This window comes from Prinia subflava, chromosome 5, assembly GCF_021018805.1.
Source record: "Prinia subflava isolate CZ2003 ecotype Zambia chromosome 5, Cam_Psub_1.2, whole genome shotgun sequence".
NCBI classification, from domain to species: Eukaryota; Metazoa; Chordata; class Aves; order Passeriformes; family Cisticolidae; genus Prinia; species Prinia subflava.
This window is the reverse complement of record NC_086251.1, coordinates 48,355,374-48,382,573: the sequence shown is the minus strand read 5'-3', so window position 1 is coordinate 48,382,573 and position 27,200 is coordinate 48,355,374. Positions and strand designations below refer to the sequence as shown.

General features: G+C 42.6%; 1 protein-coding gene across 2 annotated transcripts in view; it reads left to right on the top strand.

Annotated features, from left to right (window-relative positions):
* PRIMA1 (proline rich membrane anchor 1) overlaps nucleotides 1-27,200 on the top strand; it is a 49,568-nt gene that overhangs the window by 7,817 nt on the left and 14,551 nt on the right. For both annotated transcript variants that reach the window (XM_063399271.1, XM_063399272.1), the window contains exon 3: nucleotides 20,545-20,674. In XM_063399271.1, the coding sequence (XP_063255341.1) occupies nucleotides 20,545-20,674 (130 nt within the window). The remainder of the gene's footprint in view (nucleotides 1-20,544; nucleotides 20,675-27,200) is intronic.

Sequence of the window (27,200 nt, the reverse complement as noted above, 5' to 3'; positions counted from 1 at the left end):
AAATTACCTTGATCTTTGTATCACAGCCAGAAAATAAAGTACTTTGTCACTCTCTTTTCTTGTGCCTGGGGTACCCTGTTGCCCTGAGGGGGATGAGATGTGGCAGTGTTGGCACAGGGACTAGCCCTGCTGACCAGCTGCACTGGGAGGGGAGCACCACTGCCAGGCTGCTTCCTCTCCATCAGGCAGCTGCTCTGAGTACATTTGTCCCCTGTCAAGTGGGAAGTAAATCATGTCAGAAAAAAAGAACTCTGTCACACATTGCAGAAAGAAGAACAAGAAATCAAATGGGCCTGTGACTGGGATAGCCTGATGCTTTCTCAGGCTGGATTGCCAGGTGCTAACACAGTTCTAAAAATGAGCTATATAAATCCAGATGACTAGTATTTAAGCAAGTGACTTCATTTCAAATACAATGAAAAAATGAGATTACACATTTCTTTCACTGGTAAACTTTAGAGTAGCAATCAAGTGTCTCATCTTGAATGATGCTTTCATTATCATCAGCTGTCTAGGCACTGTGATTTAGTCCGTGTGTACAGCAATCCCCTTCCTTGGGAGAAAGAACAAGCCTTGTGGTTAAATACTGATGTTATACACACTGCTTTTAAATGGTATTCAGAGGAGAGGGAAGTAAAGAGCCAAAAGCTATTGTGAAGTGGTTGATGATAGACTTGCACTTTGCACTTTCTAAGTGAATGAAGTTTAGTACTGGAAAGACATCTGTAAAAAAAACAGCAGTGCAGGAGCTGCAAGATTTTTACCTAGTCAAGGTACAGTGTCTGTGCCATGAGGTACTATCTAAAGATGCTGGGATTGCTTTCAGAGTTTTGTGAGCTACAAAAGGCTGCAGTATGCCAGGCACTGTCCTTAAAAGCTCTCTCTGCAATCAAACTGAATGTTGCTGGAGATTGAGATCAACTCTAAAGCAGCTACCATGGTTTGGGCCGGGTGATTAAAGCCAACAGATGTCTAAAAAAATCCTGTCTCTCCAGTCACTACAGACACTAACATTCAGTTATCTGCTGTATGAAGCATCTAGTGCTCTTTGACGTAGCCTCCAGCTCTGTTGTGGAAAGTCAGAGAATCCTCTGATGTGTCCTCTCTATTAGTCCCACCTGATTGTTTTACAAACCCCACTGGGTTGTATGGGGTGGCACTGCAGAACTGTTTGTGAGCAGCTGAATCACTTCCTGGAAGGCTTTTACTGTGCTTGAGGACTTTTAGGCACAATTATAGTACATTTAGTGTCTCTTTAGACACTTCAATATTGACAGGTTGATCCAGCAACAAATCTTCAGCTCTGCTTCCTGCAGATAGATTTATACAAAATCTATTAAATGCAGAGAATCCTGGAATTCACATAAAATAGCTGGCAAATGCTGTGTTTACTCTGAGGGGAAATAACCTAATTCCCTCTGCAGAAAATGAGTAGAATCACACAGCTTAGCAGGCAGTCTAAAACCACAAGCAGTGTTAGGAGCACCAGCTTTCCCTGGTTTAGGAGACACCTCCCTGTTACAGTTGTGTATTTACATCAAGAATGTGTGGGGAGTGTGTCAGCACATCCTAAGGAGGCACTGAATAAATGAATGAAACTATATGAATATGGGAAATTAAATTGGCTGCATTGTCCTCCTTCAGGGGTGACCCCAGGTCTCCTTTCCCTACATTTCTGACTCCTTCACGTGGATCCCTTGCTTTTATGGTGCCCTATCCAAGCCCTGCTCTTGCCTCCACTGCCTCTGCAGCTAATTCCATCGTGGCACCCTGTGCCTCCTCCTGGGAATCCATCTGCCTTGCAGTATCTGAATGAAAGCTACCATCAGCCATGCTGCTCCCTGTGCCTGCTGCATCTCTCAGTATTGCTGGTTCACCCTTACCTTTTTCTGCAACGTGGTACACATGGATTATTTGAGTTTTGGCTTTCCTGAGCTTCGTTTCAGATGCAGTTTTTCGTTATCCCATTGAGATAATGCTGTCTGATTTGATACAGATTGTACCCTACCAAGGGGCTCTGAGGAGAGGGACTGCAGCCCACGTTAGAACTAGGATGGTGGGGACTGTGTGAGGGTGAGGAGTGTCAGGAGACCTGGTCCCTGAGCCCATGGCAGTTCCTCAGGGTGGTTTGGAACATTGATATTTCCAGAGTAACTCCCCTTATGCAAGCAGCAGCCTGCTCTTTAACCCATGCCTAGAAAACTGCTCATTGATGAAGTGAAGGGAAAGCTCATGAGGCTCTAAGGGGCCTAAGGCCAACTAAACTTAGATGCTGACAGCAAAGGAAGAAGGAACTTTCATTGAAATTGAGTGTGTTCCCTAGATATGTCTGTAATGACCTGAAGGCGACAGAGATGCTCAGAACCTGGCCTTTAATTAACTGTGCCTTTTTCTCTCCATCTGCTTTCCTCCTTGTCTCTGGATTTCAGCCAAGACTGAAGACTTCAGCTAAGACAAGGTGGATGGAATACTTGTTTAGGCAGCATTTCTAACCGAGCTTCACGGACCCATGAGATTAAGCTAGTTCAAATGATGTCGACCCTTAAAAATCTGAAAAACTGCTGTTGTCAACCCCTAAATACTCCGTGAGCATGCAGGTTTCTCTAGGGGCATTGCAAAGAATGGACTTTGTCTGGAAGTAAAAGCCAGGCTTTCAAAACAGGAAAGGGGGAAGGGGTTAGAGCTAGAGACACACTGTAGTCAGTATCAGTTTTAACCTGTGTAAGGTCTTATGAAAAAAAAAATCAGGTGTTCTTGTTGGTGAGAAACATTTGCTGTCTCTGCTCTATCCTTCTCTCATATTGGGTGAGGAGTCCATGGTATTGCCATCTGCTTGCTGGGTGAAGGAAGTGTTCAGTCAAATATTGCTTCAGTCAAAATTTCGAGCAGGAGACTTAAGCTGAGTCTGGATTCATGAACCAGTTTCTGACGTTTGGATGTTTGCACATAGGTGCACAGTGAAGTCTTTACAGCTCCTGACCTTAGTGGATGTTTGCCCCCAGCTGTCAGCTGAGATCAAGCATGATCATGTCAGTGTAGAGCCAAAGTGAATGACATCACTGCAGAGGACTCTAATCTCCATGCAGTAATTGTATCATTTTGTTTTTCAGAGTGAAATCTTTATCTCTGGAGACAGAGCATCTAATTAACTAATTATTTTGACTGGTGAAAATGCCAAAATAAAAATGACCAACTACAAGAAGGGTGAAACCTTTTGGCAGCTGTATAAGCTCAGATGTATAGCTTAGTTCCAGAAAACATGCAGGATCCCTTCAGAGCAGGTAGAAAAGCTAAGGACATTCAGATCTTTTGGGACAGATCATAGATTCATGGAATGGTTCAGGTTAAAAGGGACCATAAAGATCATCTAGTTTCACCCCCCTGCATTGGGCAGTGATACCTTCCCATAGACCAGGTTCCTCAAAGCCCCATCCAAACTGGCCTTGAACATTTCCAGGGATGGAGAATCCACAGTTTCTCTGGACAGCCTGTTGCAGTGCCTCACCTCCCACACAGTAAAGAATTTCTTCCTAATATTTAATGTAAATTTATGCTCTTCCAGTTTAAATCCATTACCCCTTGTCCTTAGCCATACATGCCCTTGTAAAATGTCCCTCTCCAGCTTTCTTGTAGGCTCCCTTCAGGTACTGAATGGTGCTGTAAGGTCTCCCTGGAGTTTTCTCCAGCTCTCTCAGCCTGTCTCTTAGAAGAGGTGCTCCAGCCCTCTGATCATCTCCATATCCCACACTCTGGACTCACTCCAAGAGAAGTGAGTCCACATCCTCCTTATATAGGGCTGATTGTGGTACTGCAAATGGAGTTTCATGGGAGTGGAGGGGGAATCCCCTCCTTCGACCTGCTGGTCACACTTGTGTTGATGCACCCAGGACACACTTGGCTTTCTGGGCTGTGAGCACACATTGCCAGGTTGTGTCAAACGTCTTGTCCACCAGCACCCTGAAGTCCTTCACCTCAGAGCTGCTCTTAATCTGTTCTCTTCACTAATTTTGTTTGTACTCAGGATGGCCCTGACATGGCTAAGGACCTTGTTGAACTTCATGAGGTTTGCACAGGCCCACTGCTCAAGCCTGTCAGGGTCCCTCTGGATGGCATCCATTCCCTCCAGCATGTTGACTGCATGACACTTCTTGGTGTTGTCAGCAAACTTGCTGAGGATGTGCTCCATCCCGCTGTCCGTGTTGCTGACACAGATATTAAACAGCACCAGTCCTAATACCATCCCCTGAGGAATGCCACTCTTCCCTGGACTGTCACAATGTGTGTATATTAGGCAGGAATCTGAAGAACTGGAATAGTCTGGAACTTCTTAAACTTTGCATAGGTTTTTAAGTAATCAAAGTTTTCAGGTTTGCCTTGCTAACTGTTAAAATAGATTTTCAAGAAGCAAGAAGTTCTTATAGAAATAAACATTGTGTGGCTCTAAGACATAAAAGAATAAGAACTGAGTTTTCCTTAGGATTTTCTAGGTCCTAAGTCCTGATGGTAGAATGCACAGGTGATCCAGTGTGGATTCAAAGAGCAAGTTTGAAGCTGGTGCTGAATACTGTGTCCACATCACTATTCCAGCAGGAAAGCTGAGCATGGTCCTGATGCTCACCACTACATTTCCTGTACTTGGATGCTGATGTGTGCCTGCTCAATGCCTAAAGAACTCTTGTCCTTGGCAGAGGTCTGATTATCCCCCAGGAACTGAGGGGAAGCTGTGATTGCAAAATGAATTGAAATCTTCCTCGAGGCCACAATGTGTCTTCAAATATGAGGTGCCCAATAATCAGCTGGGGTCAGTCTGATGTTGGCTGCTGCAGTAGGAGCTGAGCATCTCAGAGAGCTCTGAGTTTAAGTTTCCCTTTGGTTAGGCATTTTATCTTGGGAGGCCTTTCTATCTTTACAAGTACCCACTGCAAAGCTGCTGGCCCTAAGGGCTCAGCTGGCAGGACCAGCTGCCCTTCTGCCTGAAAGACTTGCTCAGTAGTTTTGAGATATTTGGACATATTTGAGGAATCTTGGGTGGATTTCTCCTGCGTGATGCCCAAAGGAATTGTTAGCAAACAGACAAGGCTGAGTTTGTTTTATGATATGGGGAAGACATTTCCCTCCACCCTCCAAATAACATAGTGACTACCAAAACGGAACAGCAGAGAGCTATAGTAGCCCCAAAATGGCAGGGCACACATTGTCTGGTCTAGACAGTGACTTTTTTTAAATGCACACAGAATGCTGAAACAGGGAAGCCCTTCCAGTTTTGGTAACACAGCTGTCATACTGTGAATTGCTGTCTTGTGTGAGAGCATTGTTCATAATTTACAAAGCAAAACCAAAATTCAGTTCTTGTCATCTCCCACATACACTTTTGTGTTACTGGAGGAATGTGACTCTCAGAACTGGCTGTAGGATTTGGAGGCTTTCAAATCTAAATTGAACTCCAACCCCACAGCCTGGAGCCATGGATGATGGCAGGAGTAGAGTCTAGTCCAGGTCCCCATCACGTTGTTTTCACATCACAGACACTACCTTCACTCTTAGCACAGTGAACCAAATCATTAAGCATCCAAGACTGGATTAAGCAGAATTCACCCATCTAAATCAGAAATGCAGTGATTAGATTTTCTGCCTCAGGTTGCAGGCACTCTGATTTTGTCACCAAAGACATAAAGACTTCAAAATCCTGCTATTTTTTTTTCCATTTAGCGCAGTAATTTCTGATGTAGGAATAAAAGTTACAAGTCCTCACCTCTCAGTCAAAATGAAAAAATTATTTATGGAGAGGAGATTTGTTAAACAGCAATCAAATACAAAATTTGAAATAGTTTGAGCATCTAAGATGTTATATTAAGTCTGAGGAGCAGGATTAGTGACTAGAAAGCAGGTAAGACTGGAAAGGTTCATGCTAATACTTTGAGGATAGGATTCTGATGTCACTCTTTCACATAACATCTCCTCATATTGAGTTGTTGTAAAATTTCTGTCTTTCTGTTTGAAACACTGGTAATACCAAATGGTTGATCTCAGCTTCCAGTGCTTTCCCATTTCAGAGTTTCTCATCACAATAAATTCTGAAATGTTTTGTCAAGTGTAATTTTTATTTAGGGAAGTGATGAATACCTCCCCCACTCCTGGACCTTGCATATTTGTTTTGAATTTTTCATACAGTAATAAATTGATATAATGGAAAAATCCTCTCTCTTGAAAATGCCTTTTGAAGTATTTAAAAGTAAGAGCCTCAGGCTCGTTTTTGCAGTGCAGGAATCAGTGGGAGTCCTGTTGTCTATAGATTAAAAGCATTGTCTAATTTTTAAAAAGAGCCATCACATATTAAACTGGTTCTTCAATAGAACAGTCCTTTCTACTCTAAGATAGAGCATACTCCAACATCTTGATTTTTTTTTAAGCAGAAGGAGTTGGCTAAGCTGAAGACATTAATTCCTTCTGTGGATGGCAGTCCATTTGTACATGCCTCCCATTTCACTGATTAGGAAGATAACAAATCTTCAGTGAAGTTACTGATGAGTCAGAGGCTGCTGATTTACAAGTAATTGTAGGTTCACCTGCTCCTGGCAGAAAGAGTTGTGCCTCATCTTGACAAGTCAGAAGTAAATGCTTAATTGGCACAAGCTGTTCCAGCAGGAAGGGCTGAGCAGCTGACCTCGGCGAAGCAGACCTACAGAAATATGTTCTTGTAAGGGTTTTGTGCATTGTATTCTTATGGACATGATATAAAGTTGTTGCCCTGCTTGTGCAATTGCAACTTAAGGGTAATATTTAAGTTGGTGTAGCAGGTCAAGGAAGCAGTAGTCTGGAAATTTGGGATGTTATCCCGAAATGAGGACACAGTGTCCATTAACACAGTATGAATATCAGCTATTAACTGATGCTGCTGCCAAAATCTGTCACTAATAAATATGCAAGTTAATTTAACCCTTCAACTAGTAGATCATATTGCATTATAATTACATAAATATAGCAGAAAATCGTGGATCCCTAATGGCTGTTTAAATTAATTATTTTATTATTTTGAAGTGTCTTTTGAAAGGAACTGGTATTTCATCAGTTCATTGGTTAGAAATAATTTTAGACAAAGATTTGTTCCTTGAAAAATGCTGCTATTAAACTGGACTTTTACCAATGGAGCAGATTCTCTTGAATCATCCCTGGACATTTTCCTTTCCTTCTGGAAGCAATGCATATTTTTATTTCATAGCTATTATCAAAGGAAATGACTATCAGTGAAGCACAGGGAGGGTTTGGTTTAACTCTTGTTTCAGTTTGGCAAGGTGCAGGTGCTCTGCCTCAGCTTTTCAGGGCTTCACTGTACATGGGGGCTGCCACTGCTGTAGGTTCAGTAGGGAGTCATGGTCTGTGTAAAACCTGGGGGCAGTGCCCTGTAACCAATTTGCTTGCATTTGTGGCTGTAAAGAAACCTGTGCCTTGTCTTTTAGCTTTCCAGGAGTTCCAAATCTAATGAGTGGTGATTGAGGTTTTCATATTAGGGCATTTGGCATGGTGAAATGCCCCAATCTGTTAATGTTATGTAATTGCCTTTTTAAGTGTTCTATATTTTATGGAAACTGCATGAAAAATTATTAGTTGATAAATGTAATTTTACTTATATTAGACTTAAATTTACACCTGGTTTGGAAGGCCTTTCACATTTCAGTTCCATTTTACTCTGAGTGGGTCATCAATTTAATTTCCCTTAAGTTGAATCTGAATACAATTTCAAAAAGGAACTTAAGAGCAGTAGGTATGGGAATTATTAATTGGTCTCTTCAGGGACATCTTTAAGTGATCACTGTAGCCCTTAATTCTAGCAATAACTGAGTTGTTGAAGTGATACAAGGAATAAACCACATAATATCAAACAGGAGGATTATGTTTATGTAAATGCCATACATCAACAGAAGAATCAGCCACACAGTCAGGCAGCTGTTCCCTAAAACTCAGACATATGACTTGCAATATGGCTTTCTTTGTAAAGTGAACTCCTTAGAGCCATCTGCACTTACCTTACTCTAAAGTGTATGTCTGGTATAGTCACTCTCTTCATATAGTGGGGTGCCCAACATTTATTTTTCAGAGATGGACACAAGCCAGTACTATTAACACTTTAGGAAAATATGCAGAGTATTTCCAAGTCTTCCACAATCTGTTTCAGGAAATTCAGTCTGCAGTTGGTTTTGTCTCAGACTTCCCTGAAGGCACTAATTTTGAGAGAGCGTCAGCACTAAGACATGAGGTTTGTCTAATCTTTGCTATTACCTAGAGGTTCTTAAGCGCTTAAAAAAGCTGTTAAGGATCTTCAAGATAATGTCTTAATACCAGTAACACAGAATTTTATTCACTTTGCACAGCTTGTGACTGATGGCACCACTCAAGTGAATGCTGTTGAACTCTAAGAAGTTGTGCAAATCTGAACTTTAATTCAATCTGTATATAAAACATTATACCAAGAAAATCTGTCATCTTTCTGTGGGATTGAATTTGCCAGCCCTGAGGTATCTCATTAATCATTTGTTGGTGAAAGACTGGTCATCACTGTAAGAGTGTAGACGCCTGAAATCACGTTTCAGCTGTTTGAATTTCAGCCTGTGTTGTCCCACTTTGGAAGGTCTGTTCCCTGTAAGAGCTGAAAGACTGATGAGCTCTCAGAAGGCTTGAGGGTAACATACTGTGACTCCCACAAATGAGACATCTTGCCCACCCTCCAGGGAATGGTGGAAGGAGCATCCAGGGTGCCGCTTCTCCCTCTGCCACCAACCTGCTGGGAGATCTCAAGAGTCATCTACAGTACCAGACACATCAGGAGTTATCAGATCTGAAACAGAGAAATGTTTCCATCCCTGTAAACTTTGTATTTGAGACTAGTGGGTGTCAAGCACCAAAGATTATTGTTATTATTAGGCTCAAAAGTAATGGTAATTGTTGTAGGATTGATCAGCTGTGTCCTGTCCCGTGGAATTGGAGGCTGTAGGATCACACAGTGAGGGCTGTGCCAGGAGTGAGATGCAGCACCTACAGCCACATCATCAGCATGCAGTAATGAATGAAAGGAGGCAGCCTGAGGAGCTGGACATGAACCCACACTAAAAACAGCACTATGGCTTGTCTTATTACTCCTCTGCCAAGGATGATCCAGATTCAGCAAAACCTTGGTAAAGGAGAGTATATGAGCAGATAAGGGAATTATCAACCTGGAAATGCTATCACTGTATGTGCTTACAGTGTCCATACAACTGCCACAGCTCACCAGAACCTGCCTTCATGGCACCTTTCAGGGCATGGACTTCACCCAAGGGTGCCTGAGGCACAGTGGAAGCAAGGGCTATTTTTTAAGGGCTTTTATCACCTAAAATGCAGATGGATGCTGAATGAACTCTCCAAACCATTTAGCTCTCAGCAAGTGTCCCAAGCCATGGCCCACTCCACCTTATTTTGGAGTGGACAGAAGTTTTCTATGTGCTGTTTACTAATCACTTTCTCACTGTTGATCTGAGGTGAGTGGTGGCCAGCAGGTCACAAGGGAGGATGAGGCAAGTTTTCTACTTAATGTCTTTGCTTTTTGGCAGTTGCTTCCCCATGAGTTGCCCTCTGCAGTTGCACTGCCCCACAAAGGAGCCTTTGTCTCCCAGAAATTCCTGGTACTGATGGTGAGCCCATCTTCTGCCCTAAAGCAACCTCTGAAACAGCCTGAAAGCAACACAGGTTGACTGGAGGAGAAACTGTCCAGAAGACTCATTTCTTTTTATACCTATTTTACTGCAGTGGACCTGGGAGGTGATATTGGCTGTGGGATTGAGGTGGAAAAATGCATGTCCTGTACCTAGCGAGTTCCTGTTTGGAAGCAACCCTTTATTTCTTTCACTGGTTCCTATTTTTCTTTGATGTCAAATGGCTCAGGGCACAGTGCCATAAGCCTGCAAGCAAAGATAGTCCTTTTCCCTGGCAGCTTGAAGAAGTCTCCACATATCTGATTCCCAGAAGCAAACTTCTTCCTGCCCATGTTGAAGTTATTCACGGAGTCAAAGAATCATTTAGGTTGGAAAAGACCTCTGAGATCATCAAGTCCAACCTATGACCAAACACCACCTTGCCAACCAGACCACGGCACTAAGAGTCATATCCAGTCTTTCCTTAAACACCTCCAGGGATGGTGACTCCACCACCTCCCTGGGCAGCCCATTGTGATGCGCCATCACACTTTTTGTAAAGAACTTCTCCTTAATGTCCAACCTAAACCTCCCCTGGTTCAGCTTAAGACTGTCATCTTGTCCTGTTGCTGGTTGCCTGGTAGAAGAGACTGACCCTCAGCTGGCTACAACTCCTCTCAGGCAGTTGTAGAGAGCAGTAAGGTCTCCCCTGAGCCTCCTTTTCTCCAGGCTAAACAACACCAGATATCTGTATGCGTGTCTGTATGTGTGTGTGTGCTTGTTAATGGAAATAAACCCAAGTGTGCTGAAAGGGCAGACTTAGCATGAAGGTCCAGTGTTCTCAGGCCTCTTTTTTTCTGGGTGCTTTTTCGCTTTCATCAGTGTAACACGATGAGGTCACACAGTTTGGCAGGACAAGCAGATTATGTTCAGCACTCATTTTTCCCCACTGAAGAATTGCAAGTGCTCATAACATGCCTGTGCACATCACTTGACACTGAAGAGTTAGACTGTGTGTTTGTGCAATGAAGTGGATGGTACAGTGCTGGCACATCTCTGTGTCTTTCAGTGGTGCCTCTGTTCAAAAGAACTGAGAATTACTGTCCCCAGGTCAGTGCTATGCTCTGCTGTTCTGTCACAGACCGTGGCCTTGCTGCTGTGATTCCTTGAATTGGTGGTTGACAGGAAGGTCAGGGAATTACAGATAGTTCTTGTAGAAATATAGGTGAAGTACTTATAAATGAGCCTTTCTTTTCTATTAAAGAATTGGGAAAGAAATAGCAACGGTGCTGACATTCAGACTTGTGTTGCACATTTTATCCCTACACCTTGCCACCATTTAGAAAGCTGGAGCTATTGTTCCTATCCTGGAGAAGGAGAAACAAGACTGGAGTGGAAATTATCCCCAAATCAGCAAGCAGGGAGGAGAACTGAGCCTGAAGCCCACATCCCGAGGGGAATTTCTGTCTTCTGCACTGACATGCTGCCTAAGTACAGAGAGGTTAAAGCCTATATCATGAAACACAGAAGATTGAATTTAAGGTTGTATATCTTCATATCCATCTTAAAGCATCCTGGTTCTCAGAGTGCTAAAATCCTCTGGAAACCAGGTTACCTTCTAAAATAAATGCCAGGGTACCAATTTAACACCAAATGCTTTGGCACCTGTGACCTGTTTCTTAGAGGCACCAGATACCCACTAATCCACTCGACATCTCCTGCATTTCAGAAAAGAGGCCACCAAGTCTGCAGGGCTCCCCTGGGTGATGGCTCCTGTGGGGAGGCAGCACTTAGGACCACCTGGGGGTGTCACTAGGACTGTCTTGGTGCTGCCCAGCCTGGCAGTGACCCAGGGTGTGGGGAGCGGACAGGGTGACGATCCCCCTGAGGCTCTCCCAAATGCTTGTGTTGCTGCAAGGAGGAGGTTGCATTGCAAGGCACAGGCTTCAGTTCTCATTTGCTCGGGACAGAGAGCGACAGGGTGTGATACAATCAGGGTAAAAACAATTCAGTCCTTTATGTTGAGAGAGAATCAGATGGTGAGTGAAAAACAGCGTCTCATTGGGGGACTGCTGGGAGACTGGGTTAGAAAAACATGGGACAAAGATCAGAGGGCAGTGGCTGATGTGAGCATGCATTGTAAAGATAAATGCCAGAGCTGAGTATTAACTCAGAAGCTAGCTATGATGTAATCTCCTTAAAAGCCTTTTTCCCACAAGGTCTATAAGTGCTACTGCTTCTCCAGATCATGCTTTAGAGAACAGATTGTCCCTCTGTGCTCTCTTACCCTGCTCTCCTCCGAAGGACCTCAGCAGCTGAAACATGTTTTGCCCCTCCTTGAGGGGTACCTCAGTTCTGGTGTGTCCCATCAGCTTCACCAACAACCTAACAGGATTAAGGGAGGCAAATCTGGCCCTCAGCCTGTCAATCATTTGTTTGACAATCCCTTGACTGCTCTGCTTTATGCATCAGCATATTTCCATATGTATGTAGAACTCTGAGCTGTTCTCTAGTTTCCCTCTGCAGCTGTACAAAACCAAGACAGGTTATCCCACAAGCTTAGTGTCAGCTATTCCAGGGCATCCCATGGGATCCTGCCTCGTTTCTGACCACAGGGCTGGGCTCCCCTGAGCTGCTGGGCAGGGTGTCACTGTGCTGGCTTGGGGCAGAGATCTGGCACCTGCCTGGGAAGTCAAAAAGGGAATTTGCTATTTCCACCCCTGTAATGTAGTTTTAGCCAAATCAGTTGTTTCTGTTTATTCCCAAAGAAGAGGCAACACAATCCAGAGGGGATGACTGGTCAGGAGTCAAAAGACATTTTGTTTTCCTGGCTTTCTCACTGAGGTGCAGTGACTTTGCACAAGCCATTTCCCCACAATGTGTGTTACTTACTTCTGGCCGACCAATATCTTTACCTATTATTATTTTATTTTGCTTCTAACGATTTTTTTCTGTAAGAAAATATTTTCTGTGTATTTTCTATAAGAATCCCAAATCTTCCAAGAAAGAGCAGCTGCATGACACCTACCAAGAAAGCACAGTCACATGAAGCTTTACTGAAATCCACTGCTAAACCCAAACCTAAATGTGTGCAGGTTCAACAACTCCTAAAGCTTAGATCTTGAGCATCACACTTAACCTCCCCCACCCAGCTGCTCTCTTCCTTACTGACTATCACACTCAGGTTTTTTCACCTGCAGTTCCAGCTCTGTTTCTTGCAATGAAACACTCCTGTAGTGCCTGTGACCTTCAGAAAATTCTTGCAGAACTACCCCTTTCCTTCACCTCCTTCACGCTCCAGTCTCCAAAACTAAGCACAAAACTGAGCGTGTTTCTTGTTTCAGAAGAGAAGTGTTTTTAGAAAGGAGGAGAAAACTAAGGATATGAGGCAACTGAGAGTGTAGAATAACAGTGTCTACAGTGTAAGAGCTGCGGGGGAGGGAATTTCTCCAGCATCATTCCCACACATGTTTTTATTATAGCAGAAGTTCCCGCTGCGTAGTGATTGCAGTATCCCCCTTAGAAGTGTAGTAGGAACATATGCACGGAGCAGCTGCATGACATAAACTTGTCTGCAACAAAGTGTGATAAACAGAAGTATCATCTGCTACAGGAATAGCTCATTTCTAGCAGTGTTATTTAACCTAGCTACTCTGGGGAGGCCATAAATCAGGACAGGCTTTCTGCCGAGCACACCGCTGTTGCCTGGTTGTTTACCCAGCCAGCCCATGGCACTCTGGAAATGACCCTAAGCTTATAGGAAGGGCAGAAATCTGTAAGGGAGGGGAAAAAAAACAAACACAGCATGAGGAAACCTGACAGGGCTAGACAAGCCACTTCTCCATCAATCTGGAAAATGCCAATCCTTCTTTCTGTCTGTCCCTGATCGGCAGCCCGAGGGTTGCCTTCTGCAGGCAGCTGTGGCTGCCACATGAAGGAGAGCTCAGGGTTCCCTCTGGCCAAGCACAGCCCCAGGGCCTGTGCATTGGGGCACCGTAGGGATGCAGGTCATGTCTGCAGTCTTGGCTTTCTGCCCCAGGAACACACACCAAGGTCACCCATTTCCTGGTCAGCCTGCTCTGCCCCATCCTCCCAGGAAATTTTCCACTTAAATTGGACTGTGAAGGGAACAGATACTTTGCCTGTTCTCAAAATGCCTTTTAGAATAACAGCTGAAGATCTATATTTGTATCAAGTCTAGCAGCACCACAAACTCCACTAGCAGGCTCTTGTAAAGGATTTGTTTTTCCCGTGCTGTCTGCCTCTGACTGTGAGCAGCCCTGGGTACACACAGCACGTTCCCACCACCTGCATTATCCAAACACATCTGTACAGTCCCTACGTGATGAAATACAGCAAACACAGAGGATGCTTCAGTGACACTGACTCACAGATCTCTCCCCATGGCCCTGGGTTTGGTGACCAATCTTGTTCCCAGAGAGCCCTCAGCCTCCAGGGCTCTGAGATCCTGACCTTCAGCTACATTTCTACTCTGAGCATCATCATGCAGATGCTGTGACAAGGTCCTCAGCTGGCACCAGACTCACAGCTGGGTGGACTTCTGCTAGTTTATATCACTTTGAGCCCTTTGACCTTTTTTATTAGCTGCCTAAGGCTTCATTCTATCATACAACGAAATTAATCAGCATTAAATTAATCAGCACACACTTTAGAGTGAATCTACACTGCTGGGGGGAGTGAAGGGCCTTATGCAAAAGTAGACAAGAGGCCTCAGACTCAGGACTGAACTCAGCCTTCTCAAAAATGATGAGCATGTGGTGGAGGCTCTCCTTGTTCCTCATATTTTACACAGCGCAATGCCTGGAGTAAATGTCTGAGCCTTGGTGTTCGTGTAACTTCCTCTGTAGGGTTTTTTCTCACACAACCCAAATTATTTCATGTTAATCAAGGGATTCCTCTATTCCACAGGAGCTTGGATGAGATACCTTGATGTGAAGAAACTCAAGCTGTAACACATTAAAAATCCTTCTCCACATTTAATGGGGAGTTAGGATTGGACACTGGAGTGTCCTGGGAGTTTCTTCATATACCTTGACATTTGAAATCACATTTAAACTTCTCCATGTTTTCTGGGCTTCTCCCTGCATCTCAGTGTGATATTGGCTGCAGGAACTACTGTCTTCTCTGTCTTGCAAATGGAGATGTCAACATGCAACACCCAAGATAATAAATAAGAGTGCAAATGAGACTAGGACCCAAACCCTGTTTTAGCCAGCAGATTAACAGGTCTCTAGAATATGTGACATACATAGGGACTGCTGAAAACACACTGCATCTTCAGTTCCTTTTAATTTCCAACCAAGACTGATAAAACACTTGAGGCCCTTGGAATGTGAGGCTGCCTTCAAAATAAAATCCTATCCTGCTTGCTAGCATGCTAATTAAAAGTGCGTGGCTGATTCAGGCAGCCCTACAATAGCAAGGGAAATGCTGCAGGCATAGAGATGGCAGGGTTTAGCCTGTTGTGAGTATACAATATTGAAAACAGGCAGATGTCTCATAAGGATGATTACGACAGCACTCTTGACCTTTCTGCAAGAACAGGAATAAAAGCAAAAGAAAAACAATAATCAGTTTTGATTTATCTTGAAAGCGCTCTTCCTTTTTTAGGCATGAAGTTGCTGTTGCAGAGAGGTGATGGGGGTCACTGTCACCCTTCCACATCACATCAGGGGACACTCACCAGCTGCTTGGGTCTCAGTCTGTGAGCCAATTGACAGAACTCCACTGGAGACAGCTCCCCTGGGATTACATGTGGGAGCACGGGTCACTGCCTTCCTTAGCTATTTTCCGGCTCAGCCGTGTGTTTGCTTTTGTTTTGTTCTGGTTTTTTTGCTTTGTTTTGCTTTGTTCTGTTTTGTTTTTCTCTGCTTTGCAGGGCTGGCTGCTGTGGGATGGGAGTGGGAAGGGATGCCCTGGTGCAGGCTCCTTCCTGAGCATCACTGCCCAGAGCTGCTCAGAGAGCAGTGCCTGTCTCCTGACAGACTCGCCTGTGTCACTCGTTCATGTCCCAGCATTCCCGGGCAAAGAGCAATTACCTAAAACCCAAGTGGTAATGGAAAGTAACAACACTAATCAAAATAAATTATGGGAGCACTGGACTTTGAAATGATGAGCTTTATAAACTACAGCCATGACCACTAAAGATAACCTGGTGGTGTATCCAAGGATTCCAAGTCCTGTTTCTTGATTCTGTCTCAGGCAGTACATGTATCACTTTTACAACATACACAAAACTATTTAATGCTTAACCCAGAAGATTAAAACAGCTTCATAGTGGTTTTTTATTGCAAGCTCAGAGCAATTTTGTGAATGACCCACTGAGATCTGATTCAAAAAAAATCAGAGAATTTCTTGGGAATTTTATGGAAACATTCTTTCCATTGATAGAACCTCTATTTTGGTGCCTAGACATTGAGGGAAGCCCTCAATAGCTGAGCTAATCTTTCCTGCTATGCAGGTTTCTGGCTAGAGCCAGCTGTGTACGGATACCTTCTAACTTTAGAGTTGGAGCTGTGTCTTTATGCTGAGCCTTCAAAACAAACTTAGTCAGAAAAAGCAGGAGTAAGATTTTTGTGATGCTGAACAGTTTGATCTGAAAGCACTTTTTCCTTAATTTGTTTTGAATAAGCTGGATCCATCTACCCACTGCAGACCTGAAATGGGTTTATTTGCTTGTTGTATTTATTTAGGCCTGGTGCCCTTGGGAATAGGAGAAGGTGATGGCCCTCTAAAAGTAATCCCAACCGACATTTGTACTTCATAAATTTTAAGGCCAAGAGATAAAAGGCATTGTACTCATGTGGACTTTCCAGAGACAGAGCATTTTCTTTACTTATTCAATTCTTATTCTGAGTCCAATCTCTTTAGCTGAATTTAGACCTCTTAAAGTAAAAATAAAAAGTCTACCTTAAAGTAAGTATTTTGTTTAAATACTCAACCAGAAATGATAGACTATGGTAATGACTAATTATCCTTAATGATTATAATTACCCTATTTCTAATCTAAACATATTTGTCTCCATTTGTAGTTGAGTACATTCCCGAGTTATTTGCAAACTGTATCAGTATTCATGACCCTATTTTGGAGGGGAAGAGGGAGGTCACTGCTAAAAACCACATTCTTCCAGCAGTGACTTTCTGTTTACAGTTAGATTTTGAGACATACCAGTTCTCTGGCTTTTAACTCCATTTATGTGTGCCACACTTACTGTGTGTGTAGCTTTATAGTTTCATAACGCCAGCATCACGTGGAATTAAGTAGGATGTCATATCACAGTGTAAAGTTATCACACTAGCTCTAGTGCATCTATGTATCAACTAGTAATCTCCTCAGCAAATATCTAGTTTGACAAGATGTCTTCCTAAAGCTATGCTGTTTAGCATCAATTATTTATTTCAATATTTTATTAATTGAATGAGATCATTATTTTTGCAGAACTTCTGTCAGGATGTCAGGCTGTGATTACTTAGCTCAACCTGATTATCTTCTTTAAAATGCCATCACTTTCCTACCACTTTCCACTCAATGTGTTCAATGTGCAGAGTGACACTTCAAGGTTTAGCCAAAAAAGCAAATTTTCCTTGAGTTGTTTTGCACCGTGAAAATAATTTTCCCCATTCAGCTGATTTTGAGAGCAGTGAAGAACAGCCAGGAATGAGTCAAACCAAGAAGCAATCATGCTCTGAGCAGCTGGAGCTGCTCACATGAGACCGTGATGGGTGCAGAGGGAGCACCCCCGTGGCCAGGCTGGCCAGCCCTCAGCTCTCAGGAGCCCAGTGGGGGTGACAAGGGGACTTCAGGCACCCAGGGGTGTCCCCCACTCCCCAGATACACCTCTGCGAGGGACAGCAGTGTGTGGCTTGCTGTTTCTTGACTCAAAGGACAGGGAACAATTTGGTTCTGAGATACGCAGCTTTGGGGGTTTATAATGTGTTTGAAAGAGGTGGTACAAACGAGGAGGCAACCAGGAGAATTGCTTTCCTGGCTTCATCAGAGGTGAGAAGGCAATGAAACAGCTGCACTCTGACATTGTTATAGGTAGTGTGGGACATCTGCTCAGTGTGTTTTGTAATGATTGTAGGGTGCCCTTAGAGGAGCGTTTGGGGCCCATGTCTTTGCTCTTTCAGGGCGTGCCTGTGACATGCACTGCTGGGCATGCAAAGGGACACAGCTGCCAGAGGCTGCTGCCGGTGCCCTCGCCTGCAGTGATTCCTCATCCCTGAGAGCTCATTGACACTGTGGGCTCAGCCCTGCTCAGGTGCCACCCCAGCTGGTGAGCTGGGATCTGGGAGTCAAGCACAGCACGGAGAGCCTGCCCAGCCCCAGGGAGAGCTGTGAGGCCCAGCCCAAGGGAACTGGGACATCAACACCTCCCCAGCACCAGGAGCCCAGTGTGGGGCTCACTGGGAGGCTCCTCTCTGAAGATGCGGTTCTTCCCGGGCGTCTTGCTGGCTCTGAGAGGGTTCTGCACACAGAGGAGTCATCCATGCAGGCCAGCCTCAGCCTCCTCATCAGCATAAGGGGATTAAATGCAGTTCTCCTCTTCCTCAGAAGGTAATTGTGAGGAGAAATGCATTAAGGACATACTAATGTCAGGGTATGGGGGCTGTGTGAACATATACTGAGAAAGGTAGAAAAGCACTTGTAACTAGGAGCTTATTAAAAAAGGAGTGGACATTTCAAAGGAAAACAAGATTATCACTTCATTAATAAGGAATAGAAATGGAAAATAATTTTTAAATCTGTATGAAACTGTGAGCACTAAGAAACAGGCTTTGGTAGCTTCCAGCGTGATTTCATGTGCTTCTTTCTGAGTGCCCAGTCTGGACCAGTGGAAAAGAACTGAGCCAGGTAGATTAGGAGTCACTTCCACTTCAGCAATTTTTATTTTCCTGTCATTAATGACTGCATCTAGGAGTAATGTTTACTATCCAATCCCACATATATCTGTTCATTCTCCATGTAAAATTACTGTGATAAACCATCAGGGAGTACATGGTGTACAGACATGTGACAAGCCTGGCTTTATACCTGTCTCTGCCATTTGTCAGTCTCATTTATGGTGTTGAGGAGCAGCCCAATCTCACCACTGTTTTGCTTTATGACTAGTTTGGTTGATCCTGCCTTTGAAGAAGAACATGGGCTAGAGAAGGATAACCCCACTTCTTCCATTTTCTGTGATCTCATCAAATTTTACATGGCACCTGCTGATCAATATTTTTCTTTTTACTTCACTGCTCCCTTTTGTGGTTTTCAGGACAGCACCAGGAGGGTAGAGTTGATCTTGACACTCCTTCATACAAACATTTTGTGAACTCTGAAATGCATTCTGTTCTGGAATCTTGCAACACTGAAAACTTACAGAGAATGTTAAAACCATTAGCTTTATCAGAACACAATAAGTAGTTCCATCACCCACTGAAAACAGACTTCTGCAACTGACATAGTAATAAAGTAGAAATTCGTTTGCTGAGGCAGTCTAGGAGTGAGTCAAAGAGGAAGCTGGGAGCCACTAGTTGTCAAGCTGTTTGGTTTATTATTCTAATTGCTCCTTATAGTTCTTTACTTAGTCTTTTCCTAAGGTGCTTCTGCAGAGTCCTTGGGGTGAATGTTGCCAACTCCTCTATACATCTTGCAATTGGAAAAAAGAAATTTTCTCAGTAATTGTGTAATCATTATTTAATCTATTGAGTGCTAAGGATGTGTGTATGTCTTTTCCTAACCAAACACAGGAGGCAGAGGAGATGTCAGATCACAATAAATGATACTGGACTGATGATATATTTTAACTTGGGCAGCTATTTGTGATGTGTATAACTGGACATTCAGAATATCAAATTAAACAATGAGACTCATAAAAGAGCCTGTTGCTATATTTCATTCTCTCACCTACTTAGCTGAGAACATAGATATAGACAGTCCCATCAACTTATTCATTATTAAATATTACTTAAGGTGACCAACATTCTCATGGAATTTATGTGGTTTCCTAGGCTGTGTTAAGGCTCTCTCTTCCCTCTGCATTACTCTGGTACAGCCCATGGCATTGTCTGTTACTCACCATCCTTCAGGAAATGTGTCCCCTCAAAGCATGGGAAAAGGAACGTAGCCCTGAAGGAAATTTTTTTAACTAAATGTCACCAGATACAAAATAATTCTTGTTTTGACTGGTACTTAAATAGAAATTTTATCCCTAAATGTAATAAAAGATGTAATAATAATAGCTTATATTTCCACAAGTTAACTTTTCCTAATGTTAACGTATCTTGACTATTTGGTGTGGAATTCAAAGGCAGTATAATGGAAAATAAGCTTGTCAGCTATAATTCTCTGAAAGCAATTAGTAAATGTAATAGAACTCATATATTCTTTTAAAACAAATCTCCCTTCCTTACTCCAAGGTTACAATAATATTACCCTACAATACATATTGGTAGGCACTGCTTTGGCTCCCAACAAACCTCCCCTAATGGGGTTTGAAAATGTGCTCTTATCAGCATAATATCCCTCTCTAAAATTACATCTGATGCAGCTGGAGATGGCGAATGCAGAGGAAGAAGATGTTTCCCATGGGTAGCAGAGTTGAACCTTTCTCCTTCGTGCTGAGTACCAGGTTGTGGATAACACTGACACAGAGAACTTGGTCATCTGGGGACTGTGACAAGAAATACTCAGTACCAATAACAAAAATTGATTGCTTGGGGAAAAAAAAGAAATGGGTCCTAAATGTGAAATAACATCTTTTCATGTATCTGTGATCCTGGTATAGTGCTACTGCATGAGTGACTGAAGCATATCTGATAATACCCTGTTGATTTGGGAGAATTAATGTGTTTTTCCATTCTCTTTTTACAGCTCCCAAGTCTACCTTTTGTCCCACTGAAGAGACCTGGTGGCCAGGCCTGGTTATTATCATTGCAGTATGCTGCGCCACACTAGTGTTCCTCTTTGTAGTTGTCATCATTTGCTACAAAGCCATAAAAAGGTAAGAGACCCCAGATGCTCTTCCTGTGCTTAGGGCAGTGCAGCCCCACAGAGGCTGACCCAAGACTTGTCTCATGACATCTTGTTTAGTTTAAAGACATCCAAATGGCAAAATGCATCCAGTAGCCAGTGTGTGTTTTCATTGGAAACTCACTTTATGTCCTGTATCCTGCATGTGTGAAGGGTGTAGTTCAATGCAGTCATGGGCACAAGGAAGAGAAAAACTAAATGAGATAGAGCTACATTGTTCAGATTAATAAGAACTTGCCCAAAGTCACATTGCTGCAGGTTGCTGGTGAATGTGGAGAGCTTTGGCTTGGCAAAGTGTAGAGGTAGGAGACACTACTACTTGTATTTGAACACTGCTTCTGGTAATCAAAATTTACATGTCGGATGTGAGATTCTTGGCCCAGGTCCATCACTAATTTTAGCATTTCAAATTAATGCAAACTCTTATAAATCAAAGTCTATTTTGAGTACTATGTGTAGTTTTTCTTTTGAATACTACTTCTAATTTATCCTTGCTTCAAAATTATAACCTACAGACGAAATTCAAAACCTTTCTCTTTTAATGTAAAAGTCTCTGTGAAGCCTATGTACAACAGTGTGTAGTAGCAATTTCAGCTCACTGTCTTTGCAATAGCTGCACTTGCCTAGGCCTTGAGTAGTTAGGAAGTATTGACTTCAGTTACACAGAAAAATACAAGCGAAAATAATTTCTTCGCTTAAATAAAATTTCATATTTCTGGTGGAAAAGGTCAAAATGTTAACATTTCCATTCTAAGGTTCCAAATGCAAGTCCAAGTGATTGATTTAGAAGAGAAAGTAATTTGTGGGTATTGTAGGCCAGATGGATGAAGGTTCATTTCTCCTCTATTGTTTTTAGTATGGCTCTGACAACACCCCACAGTTGAGTGTTTGTGGTGTCACTGTTTGATGCTGTCAGGGTCTTGGCTGGGAGCTTTAAGTATATCCAGGTGACCCAGCCTGCAGGAGAGAATGCAGGATTCCATCCACAGCTCTCATGAGACACTGCAGTGACATCTGAACCTCAGCTTGCATGAAATGACAGTATTTTTCAACTTCATGAGTTCTGAGTGATAGTATTTTGAGTAAGGGAAAAGGAAAATAAATAAAAATACTTTCCATGAAACATGTTATGAGCATGCAACATGATTGCAAGATTTTTGTTGAGCCTCGGTGGAGATATCACAGTGGTGGAGCATTGGACATGTTTTGCTGTTGTTGAAAAATTTATGCAGATTTTGAAAGAGTGTTAAAAAGGAAGAATTCCAGCAAGAAGAGAAAGTCTCTATTTTAGTTCTTATTAAATTTACATAAGTATTTTTGCTATACTAGTTCAGCTAAAAAGAATGTTTATTATTTTGGGGGAGCTGGGAAGCTTTCACTCGAGCAACTGCCCTTTGAAAAATTATCTTTTGAGGACTGAGATTGGCATCCAATTGAATTGGTAGCACAGTGCAAAGTCTCACACTTGTGGTTGCTGGTCTACCATTGCTGCTCCTTTGCATTTGTCTGCCCACTGCCAAATTGTGAATGACTTGTGTCAAGGCTGCAAAACATTTGTATGAGAGCAGTAACTCTCCAGGGCAATTTGTGCCTCACAAGAAATTGCTTTTCAAATGTGCTGTGATGTCGGTAGATGGGAGGAACAGAAATTAAATTTAAAGAAACAAATTTAGAGCTGCCTTGCAAAGGTTTGGGGAATTAATATACAGTCTCATGCTTCATTTCAGTACAAAATAATACTGATACTTAATGAAGACACCCATTATTTGTCAACAGCATGAATATCAACCTACAAGTCAGCTGCTTGAACAGGCATTAGGCTCAGAGGAGAGGGAAAATTCCTCTTAGATCTTCTTATTTTTGACATTCACACTGCTGACAAATGCTAAGCTGAAAAATGCTCAGATGTGGAATGGACAGCTATGAAAGAAAATCGTCTTAATTATAATTTTACAGGGTAACTGGAGCATTTCTTTTCATCAATGAGTTCTTCCTAAAACAATTCTGCTAAGAGAATGCCCTGAAGGGCCTGGCAGCATTCCCCACTAGTTCAGGTTTCTTGATCCACTGTAAACGATATCTATCAATAAATGCTGGGAAATAAGATCAGACACTTCACAAGAAAAGCATCTCTGGCTTCAACACAGTATTATCACGTATTGTTGAGCTGCACTGGCTGTAGCTACTGTGAGAAATCCTCCACTCTGTTTTTTGCTGGAAGGTAGAAGTGACTAGAGAAAGAGTAAGGGGATTAATCTGGGTGATGCTGAAGCCAAGAGTTCCTCCAGTGTGTTCCCAGCTTTGGGCTCCATAACCATGCTCCAGCCTATCCTTTCTCATACCCTCATCCCACCAGCTTTCCTCTGCACTCCTCCCCCTGGGCCCTCTTTCCTGAACATCTCCTGGAACAGGGACATCTGTCACTGCAGCACCTCGACAAATCTGTCTCCTACCTCCACTGAGGAGGTGCTAAGGAGTGAAGTAACAGCAGTCATCTGGTTGTAGGGTGTAACAAGGGTTAAATGCTTTAGTAGGAAAGTGCAGGCAGGGATTTATTTACATTGAGTCTAGATCTGTTGTATTAATCCCTCACTTTCATAAGAATCAAATTTGGAGGAAAAAGAAAAATCCTATTGTGCTTAAGTTGAAATCTCATTTACTGGTTTCAAAGGGCCAGTTCCAGTCAAACTCTCTTATGTCTGCTTTTCTGTAACAGGAAGAGAGGTAGTGACCTCGAGGTATCATAACTCAACTGTGTTTTTATTCAATTTATACATAAACTGTGTCTTCTGGGTAGTTTGTTTTCCCTGCTAAAAGCTAAAACTTCAGTGTACCACCAATTATAGGTACTGAGGCGATTTGTAATAAAATACAACCTCGTGGATTGGTGCTTCTTTGTACATAATAACTACCAGAACCCAGCAAGTACACTACTTCCTCCATCCCTGCACCTGCCCTGGAAATACTCACGTTCTTCCAATATGAAATGCTCATAAGAAATGCTGAAATCCATTCCAGTGAATGAATTTGACCTCTCTGGTCCATGAGGGAACTTTCACCAAGTTGCATCCATCAACTTTAACACTCAGATGGGTTGAACTTTTGGGAAGATACATATGGAGTGATACTTCAAAGGTGCATCAAGCAACTTCTAAATTTCCTCCATGTGCTGCTGATGACTGCAGAATTGGGCATTATGTGATTGGCACACCAGGTACAGATGCATAGATCAACACCAGAGGAGACCACATGTGATATTATGTTGTTCTGCAGCGTGGTTACTTGATGAGAGCACCCTCAGCTTGGCAGTGGAGAAATAGTGTTTTGGGTTGTTTTGTTTTTTTTTCAATGTAGATTTTCTTTTAAGAATCTTTTCCATAGCAAATCAGAAAAAAATAGTGATAGTCATTTAGCACCATTTGTGACATTTGTAGACTGCTAGGACAAGGTTAATCATTGGCTGGGGCTCAACTTCAGTGTAAGCAGTGGGACTTTTCCATACATTTCATGGATAAAAAAATGAACCAATGATTTCTGTAACACACAGAAAGAGCAGATAAATAACTGCTTCAAAATCTAGAATATTTCCAAGTAATTCTCTACCATGCCTTTGTCTGTAAAAACCTGTAATCAAGAAGTAAAAGCAGGAGATATAAAGACAATTCTTTAACACAGGGTGGAGAAAACTGGATCATTTCAGTATTGTGTGATTTTTGGGTTTGGGCAAGTGCACTGTGAATGCCAGCAGCTCTAACAATCCTTCATCTAGTGTAAATCAATGCAGATTCAAAAACAATCAGTGGAATTAATTTAATTTTAATTAGCTGTGGAGGTGACTGTCTCTTAAGCTTTTTTTAACATCTGCAAGTACCTGAATAATAGTAAGACACTAAGACTAGAGGGAAGTGGGAAGTAAACACAGTAAAGAGGATTAACAAGAGTTGTTTGGTAAATAAGCAACTGAGATGGGGGAGAGCGGGACATGCAGTGTAATCCTATTTCTGCATCTCACTGGTGTGTCAGTGTCTGTGAGGGGAGTAAGATATTTACATAAAAGGGAAAAATAAATCCCTGGCTCCTTGTATAAAATTAAGATAGCAGAGCCATCTGTCAAATCTCGAAGGGGAAAGCAAAGCTGAGCATCCTGGTCTTTATGGCGAGTGATGCGCCAGCTATTCAACCTGGCAGGGAGTGTTTCAGATGGTTTTCAAACATGTGAAAAATATATGCTCAGTATCTCTGGAACATCCCTACAGTCTGAGATGACCCATGAGCAAGTCCCTGTGCCTAGTGATGTGGCTCCTTGGTTCTGCTGGATTTCAGGTAGCCTGGGTCCGTCTGTTCTCAGATGTACTGCAGGGTTTGCTGCCAAAGAGCCCTCCTGCTAAATCAACAGGGAAAGTGGGCTGATGATAGCCAAGTTTTACATGATACACCTTTTATTCACTGTTCTAACTTTGTGAAGCCACTGTTTTATATGTCTCATAGCCTGAGAGGAAGGTAACATAAATGCCTACATAGGCACTTCCTTAAATAGGTGCTGAGTTCACCTTCAAATAATAATTAAATGGAAAAAAATATTGTACTGAAATAAAATGACAGGTCATATTTAAACTGTCTTATAATTCATTGCTCAGGTATTTTTAGGGTGCTTAGTATTCGTGTATGATTTATGGCCCCTGTATACTGCAAAGTCTGGTTTCAGAAGCAGGAGCAAGGTTCTGAAATTTGGCTTTGTTTAACAAGATACCTGCAAGGGGAAGACACTAAGACTTTCTTAAGGAGACCATGAACTGGCAGTGGGGGCTGTGGTGAGGGTGTCCCATGGTGCAGGGATTTTATATCCCATTGGAAAGGCCATAGCCCTGCACTTTTTCCTCAGTTTTGTACCACTCACTCCCCCAAAGAGCAAGAACTGTGTAGTTCTCTACATGGTCATCTCCTATGAGCCACTGAGGCTAAGCATGATCTAGTCCAAAATCAGTATTAATTGCAATAAAACAGTGCTGTTTAGCCTGAGCAGAGAAGACAGAATCCTAAATGTCCTTAATTGCCTTGAAGAGCAATTCACAGCATGTCTGATGACAGACAGGTCAAGGTGAATTGAAATTGTAAATCTCTCCTGTTCTCCCTGGCACATTAGAAGAGTTTGTACTGAAATGGTGCCTTAATTCCTAGCAAGTGAAGGAAAGACAGTAATTACTCAGAAAATGGAGTGAGATAGTTGGTGAAAAAAATAGGTTTAGGAGTACTGTTTGAGTGGGAGACACCCAAAGGGAAGAGGAAGGTCTGTGGGGGCAGATCTCTGTGCTTTTGATGCAATCCATTGATGTCAGACCAGCTGAGCTCTGCACAAGGGATCAATCCCTCAGAAGTGCCATTCAAAAGGAAATAGAGTCTTCATAGAAAGACCCTGGGAATGTTACTGAGGGCAGCTGAGCAAAAGGCAGACTTTAATATTTTGGAAAAGTATGGGAAAGATCTTTGCATTGTGGCCTGATTCCACTGTCTGAATGTTGATGTTTATCAACAACAGGATTAGTATCTGCCACTGAACACCACTGTCCAGGTCTTCTGTCACCTCTAACCAAACCCAGCATCCCCATGTGTTGCTTGCCCTCTATGCCAAATCATCTCACAGCAGTGAATTGACTCCCACCCTTGGAATGAGGCTGTAGCTGATCTGCTAAAGACAATTTAAATACCCTGAGCAATCAATCTTTCCGCAGGAGATCCCATTTTTTAATCATCAAGAAATGAGTTTGTAGAATCACAGGATGATTGAGGTTGGCAGGGACAGCTTGAAAACATCTAATCCAAACTTCTGCCCTAACAGAGTCAGCTAGAGCAGCTTGCTTGTGTCTGTGTCCTGCTGGGTTTTGGATATTTCCATAGAGAGTTTTTGTTGGTTTTCTTGTGTTCTTTCAAATTTATCACTATTTACTAAGCTAAATGTAGCCCTGCTTGATGAAAACTGAGTGCTAATACAAGGAAAATCAGTTGCTCTGATACCAAATAGTATTGAAGTCTGGATGTTGGTTGTGCAAGAATTTCAAGGGTAGTGTTTATGAGACAAGCTGTTGGAGAGCTTTACAGCTTGACCCAAGCCCAGTGGAGATGCCAGAGCTCTGCAGTATTTATTCTGCTGATTCAGTGGCATCAGTGGGGATTTTGGACAGGAGACTAGTAGTGTGTGCTGCCTGATTTTTTTGGGGGGTGTATCAAGATGAAGAAGGATTGGTGTCATTTTTAAAGCAGAGTAGCAAAAGCATTCCAACTACTTGTTAGGCTCTTTTGACAGTTCAAGGGCTGATGAGTGAGTGGATAAAAAAGCCTTTTACTTGGAGAAAGGGCTCAGCCAAGCCACATGGGCACTGCTGTGCAGGACAGTTTGTTTTGCAGTTGTCTGTGCAGAATGTGTTGGTCAGAAAAGCACAAGGAACTGCTCTCCAGTGCTGTCAGTCTAAAATTTTTATAAGTACAACATGTTTTTGTAA